Raw genomic sequence first — 16634 nt, forward strand, 5'->3', positions numbered from 1 at the left:
TAGTTTTTTTTTTTTTTTTTTTTTTCATCGTCAGTCACAATACAGTGCTGTAATACAGTTTTCTCCTTAGAGCTTGTTGGGTTATTGCTTTTGCCCTTAAACTAAGTGGCTCCAAATTACTGCGATTATTAAGCTCCTGTGTCTGTTTTTTAGTCTTGGTTGCTTCCCACGTGGACGTCTTGGTATTGTAAATGTGTCTGACTGTAGCGGTAGGCACATTTACAACACCTCCCTTCTGATTTACTCCTCTGATAGACTGGAAGACCTGATGCTATGATTGTTAGACAAACAGCTGAACTGATTCTAAGAAAAGAGCTCTTATGTGAAAGTATCTGCTCTTTCTTGCGTGGACTCTTGTTACATCAGTTTGGCTACCAGAGCCTTTCTTCCTGTTCCTCGAAATGTTATGGCCAGTTGAAAACTGAAAGATAGATGAACTTAATCCAGATAGATGACACATGTTTTCTAGTCTATTCCATTGTTTTATTGTCACTTTCTCTAAGATCTAGATTTATCAACAGTATTTGTAGTGTTTTAAACATAGTTCAGAACTGAGCTTTCAAAATTCACTTTTAACATGTATATTATACTCAGAAGTGGCTGTAATTTTATCATGTTTACAAACTGTTAAGCAGGACCATGAAAGACTATCTCAGCGTCGCTCCCATCTTCATGTTTTCATGCACCTTTCCGATCCTTTCCGTTGGTCTCTGACTCTTACTTCTTCTCTGTGTTCTTGTTTTCCAGATCAAGTCCAGAGCAAGGCCTGTAACAATCCTGGTTTCTACATTTACTTAAGTGAACTTTGCTAAAGGATAAAAATTTCTGATACAAGAGCCCATCACCAAAACTTTAAGTGTGGGGTAGACACAAACGCACCTTACTTGGTACAGCTTACTGTCTCCACCGGTGTGGCACTTCTGCCTATGACTTGTAGATTCTTTTTTATATCTGTGTGTTCATGTTTTGACACCCTGTCTTAGAATTGTGATCTTGCGTGTGCCTCTTCTTCCTTATTCCCTCAGCATTCCTTTTAGCTGAATTGATGTAAAGAGATCTTAATTTGCATTTCCTTTTAGGGTGCCTCTGCCATTCCAGAGGATAGCTTAGGGATAGATAGCCAGTGCTCATTTGAACTTAGTTCCATCCCTTTTCTGAGATAGAAACTGCCACCTGATGTGCTTTGCACTGGAAGACAGGTTGTGCTGAAGATGAGGCTGTGAATAGATTTCTACCCCTGCTCCGCCCAAGAGTTTGTCCACCCTCCCCACCACCAATTTTCTTCCCTACTTTGCTGGTTCATTTCCCGAGTTCCTATCCGTGCTGTGCTCCATTCTGTTCTCATGTAGGTTTGGTTTTTTTTTGGGGGGAGGGGGGGCAGGATCTTCTTGTATGGGTTCTATTTAATCATAAATTAGAACTACAAGGGCTTAGTTTCTAGCTCAGGTAGGAAGGAGATAGTAACCTATGGGGCCACCGAGGAACCTTCCCTTCTGACAGGAACAGGTCACACTGACTGGATTGTTTAATCTGATACTGCTGCCTGTGAAACTGGTTTTGGCACCTGGTTTTGCATTAAATTGAAGGGTGTTTGTTTTTTAATTTCATGAAGTCACTGAGCAATAGCATTTGAATGCCCCAGTGATAGTCAGTGAACTAGAACTTTCTGGGTCATGACATGGCTTTGCCAAGTCAGTTGGCTGCTGGAAACTGAGGAGACAAGTGAGTCCATGACAGCAGTCAGGCTTCCAACTCCAAACACAGACTCCTGTGTCTGGCCCAGACCCTCCCTCCCCCAGAGCCTCAAGGCTTTACATGGACTAGTAATGTTTTAGAAATGCATTTAGCATGAAGTTGTCAAATGGGGATAGATTTGGCCTACTACTCACAGAGTAGTGTTGGGTAGATATGGAAATTCCAAGGAACTGAATTTTAAATTAGTTGGTTTGTGGGTTTGAAATTAAGTTAAAGGGTTTAGTTTTTTAAATAAGAATCATAGATTCTTTTGAACACTGTTTTTACCACAGCAATTTAATTTCCTGTTCTCATTACGTAGCAATAAACATGATATAGCTATAAAAGTAAAGAACATTTAAAAAGAATTTTTTGAAATATTTTTTATCTTGTTATTCTTTTTAAATTTTCATTCATTCAATTAATAATTATTGAGCCTCCTATATGTCATTCATATGTATATGTGGGGTTTGAAGCTATGTGTCTAGCAGTATTTTTTATTGTGCATTTCATAATCCTAAATAAGTAGCTCATGTCTCTGTGAATGAGATCTATTTTATAAATGGGGAACCCAGAGAGCCAGAAGTTGAACCTTGTAGGCATACCAGTAGTAGGGCTAGCTTTTGAGAATTTAGTTTTCCTTGCAGTCTGTGGACTCTAGGTTGTTTGTACAATTAAGAAAATAATGTTAAGGGTTCTGGTTCAAAAACATTTACTTGGTTTTTCAATCTAATTTTATTTGTTAATTAAAGAATTGTAATCTGTGAAGGGGGAGGACAGAAAGTCAGTAATTACAGAATTGTTTCTTTTCCAAAATCCCTTTTCCTTTCAGGAGTTGCATAATTTATATTTGTGTTCCTTGTTTTAGAAAGAGTGGTCTTACTGAAAAGCACCATGTTGTTTTTCTAGGGAAGGATCTGTCATCTCGGAGCAAAACAGATCTTGACTGCATTTTTGGGAAAAGACAGAGTAAGAAGACTCCTGAGGTATCAAGCCACAGACAGTTGATGTGTTCTGTTTCAGCACTGTATGACTTCCAGCTTTGCACAGCACCCTTTATACCTATCACTAGTAGTATATTTTAGGCAAAGGTATCCAAAAACAAAACAAAGAAAACATATGTAGAGGCTTCATGCAAAGGCTAAATGTGATCCTTTTTAATAATAGTAATAGTTGGTAGACAGTAGTTTTATAGGGAGTCTAAAAAAGATTTGTGCTACCTGTGTTTTCTTTTCTTGGTTAAAAAAAAGGACTAGATTAAACTTGGGAAAGAATACCCATTGCTGATATATTCAAAGGGGAAAATGTGTCTTCCGTAACCGAGAGAGGGGGAGGTGACACGTGGGGATTTTGTTTTGTTTTGTTCAGACTGCATCGCTGCATCTGGAGGGTGGGCTGGTGAGGAAGAGTGTCATATGCATACTCTAAGGTCAGTCCGCTCCATCTCATAAGCGTTGTGAGACAGCACTGGGTCAGTATCATCTGGGAGGGATTCAGATGGGCACCTCCTCCATTGTGCAGTGTTGCTCGTTTCAAAACTAGGAGACAAAACTAGGATGAGCCTGTAACTCTTTTCATCCTCTTCATTAGGTTGTGCTGTACAGTATTACACAGTTTGTGTGCCATTCCCAAGTGTAAGAGACAGCCCTGGATGTAGTTTGGAAATCAAAATATTAGAATTTTTGAACTGTAGATATCTGAAGGTAAGGGGATAAAATATTTAAATTTGGTATTGTCTAAGAAAAGCTGGAATATATGGCTGCTACAGTGATTATTTAGCAGATCTGGTATGTTGTACTTATGATCCTTTATTGGTTCTTAGCCACGGACCTTGGTGACTGTAGAACAAAAAAGACTTGCTTCAGTTATTCTGGCATTTTTCCAGACTGACAGATCTTTTTTCCAGGGTGGTATATATATGTGTTGCTTAATATTATTTGTAGAGATTTAAGAATTACCTATGATTAGAAATTTTGTTTGGCAATTTCCTTTGTAGGTTGGGTCTCAATTCCTAGGTCTTTTAGCCCTTTTCTGCCCCTGCAACTTTAGAAGGGTGAGGAAGGAGGAAGCGGGCCCCATAAAGGAGACCCGGCTTCCAGTGGCTTCCAGTGGCTTGCTGAGGAGTGGGTGGTGCCTGTGCAGTCTGTGCTGAGTTATGTTAAAAGCAGCATGTCTTTAGGTAGGAGGTGTTCTGACATCAGGCTGTTGAAAGAGCTGTCTTCTGTCACACTTCTGCCCCTCTGTGGTTATGGTCGCCCAGGATTAGGCTGCACTCCCTTGTTGATTGAGGACTTTGCACCTGGCTTATCTCCGCCCTCTCCTCCAACCCCTTTCTTCTGACTGTGCTCCGTGATTTCAGTGTCCTCAAGAAGAACCCAGCTTTACATCCCCTTTCTCTCTTGTACACCACCCTGCCAGCTCCTTCTGTTGTTATGCTGTATCTTTGATCAGCCCATCCCTGCTCCCTGGGTGACAACCTCCTCTCTCTTCTAGTTCTCTGTTTCATGCTCCACGGCACCAGATTTTCCAAACCTTGTTTTGGATTACTTGACCCTCCCTTCTCTCCCTGCTGCCACCCCACCACCTTCAACCCTGTTCTTCAGCACCCACTTTGAAACGTTGCAGGTGAACACAGCAGAGAAGAAAATATTTTGGGGGGGGGGGGCTTTTGGTGGAACTTTAAAAGAATTTGTGTGGTAAGTGTAGAAAGCTTTTTGTTGTAGATTAGTGGTTTCTAATCCTCTTAGACTTTTATTTGAAGATTTACCGGTATTGGGTGCCATGAGGTTTTTCAACACTCTTCAGTGTTGCTTGACTTTCTGGCAGTGTAGCCACTGGTAATCACGTTAAAGTGAGAAGTTTGCCTGTGTCTGAGGAAGAGTTTCAGCAACAATTCCCTTGTGCTAGCCCAGGGAAAATCTACTTTGGTCCAGTTGGTATAGAGATGATCAGCCTTGAAATAAAACCATGTTCTGTGCAAGATTTCCATCTAATGTTTTCTTCTGATGGTGCATGTGAGTCCTAACTGTTGGTGAGGCAGTTTTCTAGCAGGTGCGGCTCTTGGTCTGCAGCTGTGGTTCTCAACAGCAGTTGCCCCCAGGTTGCCTAAGGAGCTTTAAATAAATGCTAATGCCAGGCTCCCACCCCAGACCAATTAGATCCAAATCTTGGGTTAGAGTCCAGGCATCAGTATTAAAAAAAGAAGAAAAATGTTTTAATTAAAAAAAAGGGTCTCCCCAGTGATTATTCTAATGTGTGGTAAGGAGTAAGGGTAAAGAACACTGGTGGGAGCCCTGATATGCAACTACATTGGGACAGTTTCTGGCTTTAGTGTCACAAATATTGCTGAGGACAGGGCTTCTCAGATCTTAACATGTACGTAAATCATGTGGGAGCTTGTTAAACTGCAGATTCCAGTTCTTGGGGTGTTGGCTGGGGCCTGAGAATGTGCATGTCTGAGTTCCCAGGTGTGTACAGAGGCTGCTGGTCTATGCACACTCTGAGGAGCAGGGCCTGTGCAGTATTGTACATTAGACATATACCTACATGGGTATAGGAAGTAGAATCTATTTAAATCTAATTACATTTAAGGTACCAAATAAAAGATTTTTCTGTAAAGCAGAGTTGCTTCTAAATTTATCTTTGGCGGACATGTGGATTTCCGTATATTGAATTTGCTCTCATTCAGGTACACTTATTCCTTCCTGGATGAACTGTTGCTAAGAAACCTTACCATGTTAGTTATAACAGCCCTTGTAGCCGAGGGCAAGGCCCTTGATCATATCTGAACACCCTCTTTTGGCTCCTGTTCTGTTGGAAGGAACATTGCTTTGCTTTTTCTCCCTTGACCCCATAGCAGCACTGGCAAAGGCCAAGGTGCTCCTGGAGGTCAGACACTGTAAGAGTTGCAGAAGTCACGGTAGTATAGAAAGTTAACACAGGGCTCCCTCTCTGGGTGCTTTGGGGAAGATGCTGACCCTGATCTGTCTTTGGTTTCGAGGGTTACAGAACCTGGGCAGTGACTACATTGCTGGCCTGGGCACTATCGTCTGTCTCACGTTAAGGCAAGCCTGCTAATTTTAATTTCTGCAGCCCCTGACTGTTGTCATGGAAACTGCACTTTTATTGAATGTGTGCCAAGCCCTGTATTAGACACAATACCATCTCATGCAATACTTATAACAGTCCTATGAGGCAGGCGTTAGTGTCTCCTTCTCAGCAGTAAGGAAACTGGGGCCCAGAGAGAATTATTAGAAAGCTCCAAAGAAGCACAAGTGGGATTTAAATCCAGGTTTCTCCAGCTCCAGAATCGGTGTTCTTTCCCCATACCCCATTACCACCACCGTTAATGAACTTTTTTGCATTTTTTAAGAAAATATTTACATTTAACTGAATATGCTTTCACAGTTTTCTTTGAGCTGTGTCAAAGATGCCTGTGGTAAATATTTTATCATAATTTTATGGGAAAGTGGCTATTGTTCTCATTTTGTGGAAAATAATGGTTTAAATTTCAGAACTCCAGTGCTTTGCCTTCAGTCGGAGGTGAGCTATTGCAGGTTCAGAAGCATGTGACCAGATGCCTGGGCCAGCCTTAGGAAGGGCGCTGTGTCCTTGTGGGAGCTGGAGGCTGTATGAAGAAGGAGTTAGATCAAGTTTCTGGAACACAGATGCTATGTTACTTGTGTATCTTCTGGCCTCTCGAATTTATATTTATATCCAAAAAACATCTGCAGCCCTTAATTAATGGTCATGAGGGCTTTTTTTTAACTTTCTATTTTTATAATTATAGATTCACAGGAAGTTGCAAAGATAGTACAGAGGGGCTCCATGCACCCTTTGCCCTGTTTTCCTCAGTGGTTATATCTTACATAACTATAGTGCCAGGCGAAACCTGGAAATTGGTATCAGTACAGTCTGTGTGTGTAGTTCTGTGCCCCTTTATCACATGGGTGGATTCTGTCACCGCTGTCTCAGTTAAGACACTGAACTGTTCCATCACCACAAAGATCTCCCTCATGCCACCCCCAGTGATAGTCGCACACCCCTTCCACCACCGTCCCTAGCCCCCAGCAGCTACTGCTACTAACAGAGTTGTCTGATTAGAAATAGAGTATCGCAGGTGTGGACCGCTTGATCTCACAGTTTGTGCTGAGTCTGCTCAGATGGGCAGTGGGCAGTACCTGGGTATTATGGGCTGACTGTAGTGCTCATGACCTACCTCCTGCACTTACTCATGCTAGAGTCTATGTCTTTTATCATACAGGACTCTAGGCAGAAGTCAAGCTGGTTGATGTCTTTAAAGTCCAAGCCTGTCAACTAAGTCACTTCAGTAGTTTCAGAAGTATGTTACACTGTAAAGTGATAAGAAATACAGAGTGGTGTCATCATCACATGATAGTTTGTTGTCTGGAACATGTTGGTATTGGAGAGCTCCTTGGGCAGTATCTCAGGGAACACCCATAGCGAGGTTGGTGACCTCTTTTAAATTGCGTGCAAAGTTTGTGTGTGGGTACTCATTTATGTATGGATAGATAAAGTTCAGAACTTTCATCAGACTTTCAAAGGAGTCCTTAATCTACAAAGAAGCTTTAAAATCGATGAATGTGCATAAAAAAATGTCTTCCCCATCCAAAAAAAAAGTCGCTTAAAATGTAAATGTTTTGTGTAAGCATGCTAGGGGTGAGTTTTGTATTCTGTGGTGGAACAAACTATGCCAAGCCAAGAATCTGATCTCATAATTAATTTGAATGTAATATATATGTATATAAGTAAAATTACATTAAAACAGAACAGTAGCACTGCAAGCTAGCCACAAGATGCTCAGGACACTTTTGTGAGATCTCAGTCATGCCTCTGTCCTCTCTCTGACCTTCAATCATCTGATGAAGACATGACCCTGTATTTTACACATGGACTTCTGCATCTGCCACCAGACAGTGAACAATGTAGAGAGAATTTGTACTGTCCTCACTTCTGGGTCCTGGCACGTGGTTGATTCAGCACTTGGCCACATGGCAGGAATTTAGTGATCAAATCTCATTGTACTGCTTTTTTAAAAAAATGGGCTTGTTACTTGTCTTAAAAATCATGGCTCATATAACTTCAGAGTTGATATTTGAAATAGCTTTTGAAATGTTTTGGTCAATAAATATCTCTTTTCTGGGTGGGAAATACTCATTGATCTCCCTCCCATGTCAAGCATATTCTACAGATGTACAAAGTAGATTCTTGAGAAAGGATTATTGAATGAATGTTTGTTTATCCCATTTTATGTTTTTAAAAATCAATGTAATTTACCAGAAATTAGCTTTCAGACGTTGTATTATACTCTAGAATAGTTTTTTTGTAGCTTTGACTGTTTCTCATTCCTGTAAAAGTTAAAGCATTTGAATCGCTTCAGGGACTCTGCTCTGACTTTGTTGGTGCTTAGCACCCCTCAAGCAGCGGGGGCTGTCAAGAGGCACTGTTTCTGTAGCTGAATCTGGCTATTTAGAAGTATTTTCTTGAGCAGTGAAAGATCACTGCAAACAGGGATTACTTAGAAAGCTTTTAATAGACTGTTCTGTGTGGACGTGGCTGCTTGTATGTTTCTGATTTCCAGGTTCTTTCTTTTCCTACCATTTTTGTACTATGTTAACTGGAAGACAGTAACTCTGGATTGGAGTGCACTTAAATTGAAGATGTGTGCACTTTCTGCAGAGACAAAGAAATGATCGAATATATTGAGTTGAAATTACCAGGGCCCCTTGAGATTTGCTGCAGGTACCTGTGTTAGCCAGTGTCTACCAAGAGTCATGTACACGAGCATGTGTGCATGTGTCTCTTCTCGGTTTGCACGTTGCAGTTGGAGACACTGAAAAACAAATTCCGTTAGTTCCTATCTGGTTGAACTTCCTGATACTCTTATTTTTTTTTCCTCTCTCACTTTTTTCCTCCCCCACCTTCCCAGTTTCCTTCCTGTATCCAGTTTGTTTCCTGATTGAGCCTTATCACTAGAGAAAATACTCCTAAACCATAGCAAGAATTGAGAATGTGTTACCAATATTCTCACTGCTTCTCTAAACAGTGTGCTTCTGGCATGGGCTCCTGGGAAAATAACTGTCAGCTTCTTCACCCCGTGTCCTGATTAAGTTAGAAGCCTTGTGAGTGTTTCTCTTACTCTCTGTGGACACCCAGTTAATGACCACTGTCCTTGAGTTCTTCTAAAGGCTTTTGCTTTTAGGGCCGAGCCCGTGGCGCACTCGGGAGAGTGCAGTGCTGGGAGTGCAGCAGCACTCCCGCCGCGGGTTCGGATCCTATATAGGGATGACTGGTGTGCTCACAGCGCTCACTGGCTGAGCGCGGTGTGGCCGGTCTCAAAAAGGACAAAAAAAAAAAACAAAAAAAAATTTACATGCACTAAAGGCTTTTGCTTTTGAAGCAGAACACGACTTTGCAGTTTGTGGTTCCTTCTCATCTCATCTGCGTTATCGTGGATCCCTTTTTTTTCCCCATTTCTTGATGATTATCCAGTTTGAAACCTGTTTTCCAAGCAGGGTCTTCTCTTTTGTTTGGCTGAATTAATGAGTTTTTTTTTTTTTCCCCCCTTTTTTTGTCTTTTTTACTGACCGGCAACGGGATCGCAACCCCCGGCGCCGCGCCCGCACCGCGCTCAGCCAGCGAGCAGTAACTGGTCTCCACATGGGATCCGAACCCTCGGCGGGAGCGCCGCCGCACTCCCAAGAGGCGCACTCTCCAGTGCGCCACCGGGCCGGCCCTAATGAGTTGTTTTGTACCTTTCTTTCCTCTGGTTGGATTCAGCGCCTTAACTACCTCGTACGGAAGATCACTGAGAAAAGAAAAGTCCTTTTTTTAAAAAAAAATTTTAATTTTTTACGTGAAATGTCTTTGAATTAAAGGCTGTTTCTCCTTTTGTTCTGAATTTTCATGCCAGTGCCTGTGTTGGTGAGTCAGGTTGAGTTTTGTAAGTGGTATACAGAGTGTGGATCTTCCTGCAGCCTCTGTCCCCTTCCCAGCCTCTCCTAGCTCCAGACCTGGCATCAGCACTCCACAGACAGGCAGCTTTCCCAGCACAGCAGTTGCTAAAGTAATCTTCTAATGAAGAACCTTTTATTTAGAGATAGAGTTAAACTAAGCTCACAAACAAGCCAAATAATACACTTGAGTTCTAAAGTTGATTTTTTCCAGCAGTGAATCACTTCAGTAATTCTTGGCATCATTTTGAGAATTTTTATCAGAAACAAGATTCAAAATAATCTCTCTAAGCTGGGACTGTTAGCCAAAACTTTTTTACCTCTTCAATTTGAAATTTTATGAAGATAGGTGAAGTCTCATTTGATCCTGGAAAGATCTAATTTGGTAGCAGTTAGACAAAACCTAAGTTAGAGGGTAGGGTGGGTAGCCTGGCCACAAGTTTAACCTAAGCCAACACTTGCAGCGCGGCACGCGCCTTGAGTTCAGCTGAGGCTGCGTTACAAGTGCTGTGCCTCCATGCTGAAAGCAGCAGGCTCTCGCTGGTTTTCTGCACCGGTGACTGTTTGAACTGTTCTGTTGGGGCCTGGGTGTCATATTTTAAAGGAGTGCATTCAGAGAATGGCATTTGGGGACAAAGGTGTCTGGAAAGCATGCTAGGCACAGGAGCAGATGAGAGAATTGGGTGTGTTTAGCAGACGAGCAGTTAGGAAAAAGGATGAATGAGTACTGATGGATGAAAGGTTTCTGCTCAGAAAAAGGAAGCAGTACGGGCTGGTGAGGCTGGCCAGCTGTGGGACGTCCCTCATGCTCAATTTCCTGTGTGAGTCTCGTGCTAGCTGGGAGGCTGGGCGCAGTGCAGTGCCCCCCACCCCCAACTCTGCATGCTTCTAGACTGTGAAGGGAAGGACAGTACTTGGATTCTTCTTTTTGACTCTCACCTGCGAGCACTTGGGCAATTTTGGCTTTATCTACGTATGTTCTCTCTCTAGGAGATGAATATGGAAGGACTCTGGTGTGTTCAAAGAAGAAATCAAATAATTTTGAGATAAAATAGCAAGTCATTTGTCTAGCAGATTCAAGATTTCAAAGAGCTATTTGGAGATGTTGAGTGTCAAGGTGAAGTTAGCTATCTTGGATGTTCCTAATCTATCTGTAGACTCAGTTTTCTTATCTATGAAATGGGAATGTTGAATATGTTCTTGTAGTAGATTCTGTTTTCCAAAGATGGACTGAACGATACCCCCCTATTCCACCCGCCCCTCTGGATTGAGCCTTACCACTTCCTCACAGGAGGTGGGGCCCAGGCCCCTCCCTCCCTTCTCAGCGGGCCTGGGACTTGCTTGTAGCCAGTAGAATCTAGCAGTAGGGATGCTGTGTGACTGCTGGGGCCTTGTTGACTAGAACACTTGCTCTGGAAGTCTTCATGTAAGTAGTCCTGAACCACCAGGCTGCCCTGAGCCAGCAGGCTGTGAAAAAACCCAACGCCAACACCAGCCCACGTGGAGAGGCCATGGTCAGTAAGTTATGCAGGTGCCCTGAGGCTGTGTGGGGACAGAGGAGTGCCTGGCCAGCTCCCGTTCAGCCAGCTCTGACGATCTTGCAGCAACCACAGGAGAGGGACCCTGAGCCAGAACTGCCCAGCCAAGCCCTTCCTCAAATTGCTGACCCACAGAAATAGGGTGAGATAAAGCAGTCGTTGCTGCTGTTTTAAGCCATTGAGTTCAGGGTGGTTTGTTACATGGATAATAGAATGGCTGTCTAAGGGTTCATCATCTTCTGGTTCTGTGATTGTACATTGCTGGTGAACGTGGTAGAATCATCTTAACCAGTAGAGTGAGGAAGTTGTGTCATCTGATAAAGTAGCCTGTACCTCTGGTGTCCTCCAAAGGGAGACTCGTCAGTGGAGTACAGTGTTGTAAAGATGCACTTCAGCATCTGGTGTGCCTGCATTTGAGCCCATGTGTAGTTTGAAGACTGTGTGATGTGGGGCAAGTTATTTAGCCTCTCTGAGCCTTAGCTTCTTCATTCATAAAGAGGGGATGATAAAGTATCAGTGAAAATGCGTGACAAGCTGTGCAAAGCTGTTCACAAAGTGCCTAGCACTTGGCAAGTGCCATGCATGTGTTAGGTGCTACTGTGAAGGTCATTGTCACCATTGTAATTATCATTAATATGCTCAAATTTTAATGTGATGAATAGTAACTTCCACTAAAACACAATTTAGAAATGAGAAAATTTTTATCCATTTGCACATAATCATATGCTGAGCAATATTTAATGTAAATGTGTGGACTAAACTCACTCATTGCTGGTAAGTCGTCCCCTTTCTTAAAGTTCTGTAGCAAAGTGGCTTCTGGTTGCCATTTTGCCATTACAGCAATTATAAAGGACTTCATAACATATGAACTTTGTTTTATTTAATGTTTAAGATAAGTAATGACTAAGGCAATACAATGCCTTCTAATATGATGTCCTCTACAGTTTTGGGTAGCAGTATTTGACGTTTGTTTAGAGTCTAAAAAACTCAGGCTGGCCGGTAAGCTCAGTTGATTAGATCACAGTGTTATAACACCAAGGTCAAGGGTTTGTATCCCCATACTGGCCAGCTAACAAAAACAAAACTCACTGCTTTTTTAAAAATGATAAAAACTGAGATAGAAGCTATTTATCATCAGCAGCATTTACTGAGTGTCCATGGAGATGATAGCACTGAATTTAATAAGACTTTCTAAATGGATTGGATACTATCCTTATTCCCGAAAGATCTACAGCATTTTAGCGTTTATTTGTTTGTGTAAAGATAATAAGATTCCAAGGATGGAAAGTCTCTTAGGATCACCTAGTTTATGCACCTGTACCAAGCAGGACTATTTCTGTCTTCATTCTGGAAATTAGTCTAATTCCATTAACACTAGGAAAGGAAAGCAGATTTTTAATATGTGTTTCAGAGATTAAGTCAGATGTAAAGAATATTCTCATCTAAAGAGGGAGTGATAGTACAAATTATCCAGAGAACTCACTGAAAATTTCCCTTTGGAGACATTAACCAATGGAATCGAATGTCATCTAAGAATTTAGGGACATTCCATGCAGGAGGCACTGAGAAACCATTGTCCTTCCCTTTGTTTTCACTGAAATCCATCTGAGCAACATAATATTCTTGGAGGCATGGAAACTGAGACAGAATAGTAAATCATTTACCAAGGATATTAAGTTTGAACCAAGATGATTCTTTGTGCCTAGTACAGTGTTCACTTCTATTAATACTTTTGAAGCCAGATATAAAAGATATTCTCTTACAGGTTATATACATTTCTGGTTTTTTCTCTTCCACAAGAAGTATGATTTGTTGGTACTTATACAATAATGGAAAAGCAGAGAAAACCTCAAGGGTTATAAAAATGTAAACATTTATTGAGTTCCTAGTAGGTGCCAGTTATTGCTCCAGTTGTGGAAGATACAAAAACAATACAGACTTTTTATCTTTACCTCTTCAACGAATTCATGGTGTAATAAAGTTAAAGTCACTATTAGAGTCTAATAGTGTCTTTTCCATAGTGTGTTTTCCCCAGCACAGTTTAAGTGGTCTTTTGAAAATGTAATTGAGATCGTGTCTCTACCACGTCCCAAACCCTCCCAAGTTCCCTTTACACTCAGACAAAAAGCCAGATCCTTACAGTGGCCTGATATCTTGCGTGGTCCCCCCAGTACCTCCCCCAGATGCGCACACACAGCTCCCGCTCTGTGTCCCTCTTCACGCGCACTCTGCATCCTCACGCTGCTTCTTGCTGCTGATGCCCCTGCCTCAGTTAAGCACTTGGTGGTTCTCCCACGTGGAATGGCATACCCCCTTCTCCTTCACATTTTTGATCAAATATCATCTCAGTCTGCCTTCCTCGATTACCTTGTGTATAACTGAGAAAGCGAACAACAAAAACCCCTGGCCCTCTTGTACCCCCTTCCCTTTCCTAATTTGTCTTGATAGCAGTTACCACCGTCTGACTCACTCGGCCGTTTGTTTGTGTCTTTCCTCAGTAGATGAGAACCCCATCAAGGGCAGGAATTTTTGTACTTCTGAGCATCTAGAACCATGCCTGGCATGGAGTAGGTTCTCAGTACAGTTTTTGTTGATTGAATTCAGTTGTTGAAGTGTGGTAACACAGACACGGGAGTCATTAATTCTTACTGGGAATGTCAGGATCAGCTACAGAGAAGAATTGATAGTTGAGTCAGGCATGAAGGGCAGGAGTTCTCTGAATGGTCAGGTGTAGAAAAGCAGGAGCAATGTGAACAACAACTTATCCCGGGTCTCAAACTCAAACTGATGAGGTCCAGGCGTGTAACTGTGAATGTGTGCATAGCCTGACTTTAACACAGCGGGGAATGAAGGCAACCATGATATCCTGTCTGAAGTTCCAAGATTCTTAGTTCTAACAGCAGTGATGGTGATAAATACTCTTCAGGACAAGTGAAACTCATTTGTGATCTCATCTAACACAGACAGCTAGTTTGTAATCTTTGGCTTATTCGGAGGCAAGAAGCCAGATGGTTAAGTGTAGGATTGCACAGCAGAGATCAGCCATTTAGAGCATCTTAAGTGTGCGAGCGGTGGACTGAGATGTGCTGCTTGTCTCCTGGATGTGTGCACGTTCACAGTCCTCCTCTGTGTTTCAGTTCCTGTCAGAGGCCCAGGGAAGTAGGACGATTAGTGAACTTGTGGCATGGTGGGAGACTGGCTGGAGTGACTGGGTTTGTGAGTTGTGCTTGAGGTTGACACTCACTGGCTCTGTCTGATTTGGGGTGCAGGTGAGCTCATTCAGTGAGGAAGAAGCATTGCAGAGCCACATTTCCTATTGAGCACAGCTTTTGATAAAAGGAAGCAGCGCTAGATATTGACTATTTGGTGCCTGCTCTATCAGTGGTCTGTAAATCAAGAGAGGATAAATTATGGCTCTTCAGAAATGAGAAAGGCTGCCCTTGGCTCAAAGCATCTGTACCTTTCTTTCATTTGTTTTTTCTCCTCTCTGGTGGAGGATCTTTCCTCCAGCCATTCGCTCCTTGGGGGTTTTGTTAAGGACTGAAGGGAGCCCTTTTGATTTATCTTCTCTCCTTTCCTTTGGTCACTCCACAGGGCTAAAAGAGCCGAGCTGGCTTTAATATGTTGCCATTAGAGACCAAACATTAGCTGAAATAAACCATCATATCTCACAATGAAAAATGTCCCCTGATTGGCTAATTAATCAGTCAAAGGGGAATGACATGGCTCTTGGCTTGAGGGACTCCACTAGAGAGAAACAGGCTGGTGATAAATGGTTTTCCAACAAATTCATATATCAAGGAAACTTAGTCATTTTTTAACTACAGTATGTGTGACTGCAATTTTTTTCCAACTTTTTCTTTTCTGCTGCTCTGGCTGTTTAGGCAGCATTTTTGTGTTGTTGATAGAAAAATGTAGGATTTTAGATTCGAGAAAATAAATGCTTTCTACTTACTCATTCCTGTTAGGCTGATTGGTTTGACTGTCTAGGTTTATCAGTAGGCGAAAGTCATTTTTTCCAAAATAATTCATCAAACTATCTTTTCCTGGCATCCTTTAAAGTTATGATCTCCAGATTCTGGTCCACATTGCCTGAGTTTAAATCCTGGCTCCGTCAGTTGTGGGCATTGAGCTGTTGGGCAAGTTATTTAACCTCTCTGTGCTTTGATTTCCTTGTCAAAGAGTACCACCTAATAGGATTGTTGCAAGGATTAAATGAGACCCCCCTGTAGAGCGCTGGGGACAGTGGCTGGCACAAAGTGAGTGCTCATCAATGCTCATTGCTACTCTTTGGTCAAAGTAATGTATGCACGTACGGGGGTCCTTCAAAAAGTTCGTGGAAAAATAGAATTAAAAGATAGTGTGAATCTTTCCATGAAGTTTTTGGAGACTCCTCATACATGTAAAAAAGTAAACTGCAGCAAACAGCTCATGAAGGAAGGCAGCGCACTGCACCTCCCTCCCTGGGACCTGCAGCCCGCTTCCCGCTGCGCCTTCAGTGCTTGTGCAGCGTGTGGGGTTACCTTCACTGTTTGGAACAGTATCTTACATTGACATTTTCTGATGTATTCATCTCTAACATCTGGACTTGTATGTTGGTAGATTAGGAGTTAGGCTTTTTTACCACTCAACTACATATGTATTATAATTATTAATTAATTTGTTATTTACTGTGTATATTTTTATGACTGTGTAAATATTGTTCCCTATAAGCCCAATAGGTACTACAATGACATTTTCTTTTACAATTTTGGGTTGTTTTCTGGTGAGAAGGTTTCTGTGCATCCGTGTGATTCTTCCCTCCCCTCTAATATCATCTTCATATAAAAGTCTCTGGAGTATCCGCCATGTCAGGTCATTTGTGAGCTGGATCTGTTTCCCAGGAGGCATCCCCCGGATCTGCTCCTCTCTGCTTGCTTTGGTCTGGCCATGCGTTGGCCACATCCCTGTCTTCCTGGCCTCCCCACCCCCTTGCCCCACTAGCTCCTGTGTGCTGGATCTCAGGTCTCCTGAGAAGTGGACAGGTCTGAAAGCCTCTATGCTAATGTCATGTCTGGGTATACATTTCTGGGCTGAAAATTATTTTCCCTCAGAGTTTCGAAGGTATTACTGTAGTGTCTTTTGATATCCACTTAGCAACTCTTTTTCTTATCTATCAGTTTCAAAATCTAATGAACTGCTTTATCTCAGAAATCTTCAGGGGTGGGCAGTGGTTGCTGTTTTCAGACTCTGGCCCTGGCATTGTTCCCACTTTAAAACAAACACTCACTCTGTTTGCTGCTCAGGTTTACTCCCTTAGAAGGCGTACTTACACAGGACTGGTCTAGAAGTCACCTAATGTAAATTATCCGCAGTCTCATGCAGACTTCCTCCTCTACATGTGCACTGT

At 42.2% G+C, this 16634-nt stretch overlaps 1 protein-coding gene across 1 annotated transcript in view; it reads left to right on the forward strand.

Annotated features, from left to right (window-relative positions):
- The window catches only part of PINX1 (PIN2/TERF1 interacting, telomerase inhibitor 1), an 87744-nt gene that overhangs the window by 31351 nt on the left and 39759 nt on the right, over positions 1 to 16634 (forward strand). The window contains exon 6 of the mRNA XM_008572040.1: positions 2644 to 2720. Within this exon, the coding sequence (XP_008570262.1) occupies positions 2644 to 2720 (77 nt within the window). The remainder of the gene's footprint in view (positions 1 to 2643; positions 2721 to 16634) is intronic.

Source organism: Galeopterus variegatus, unplaced genomic scaffold (assembly GCF_000696425.1).
Source record: "Galeopterus variegatus unplaced genomic scaffold, G_variegatus-3.0.2 Scaffold748, whole genome shotgun sequence".
In the NCBI taxonomy this organism is placed as follows: Eukaryota; Metazoa; Chordata; class Mammalia; order Dermoptera; family Cynocephalidae; genus Galeopterus; species Galeopterus variegatus.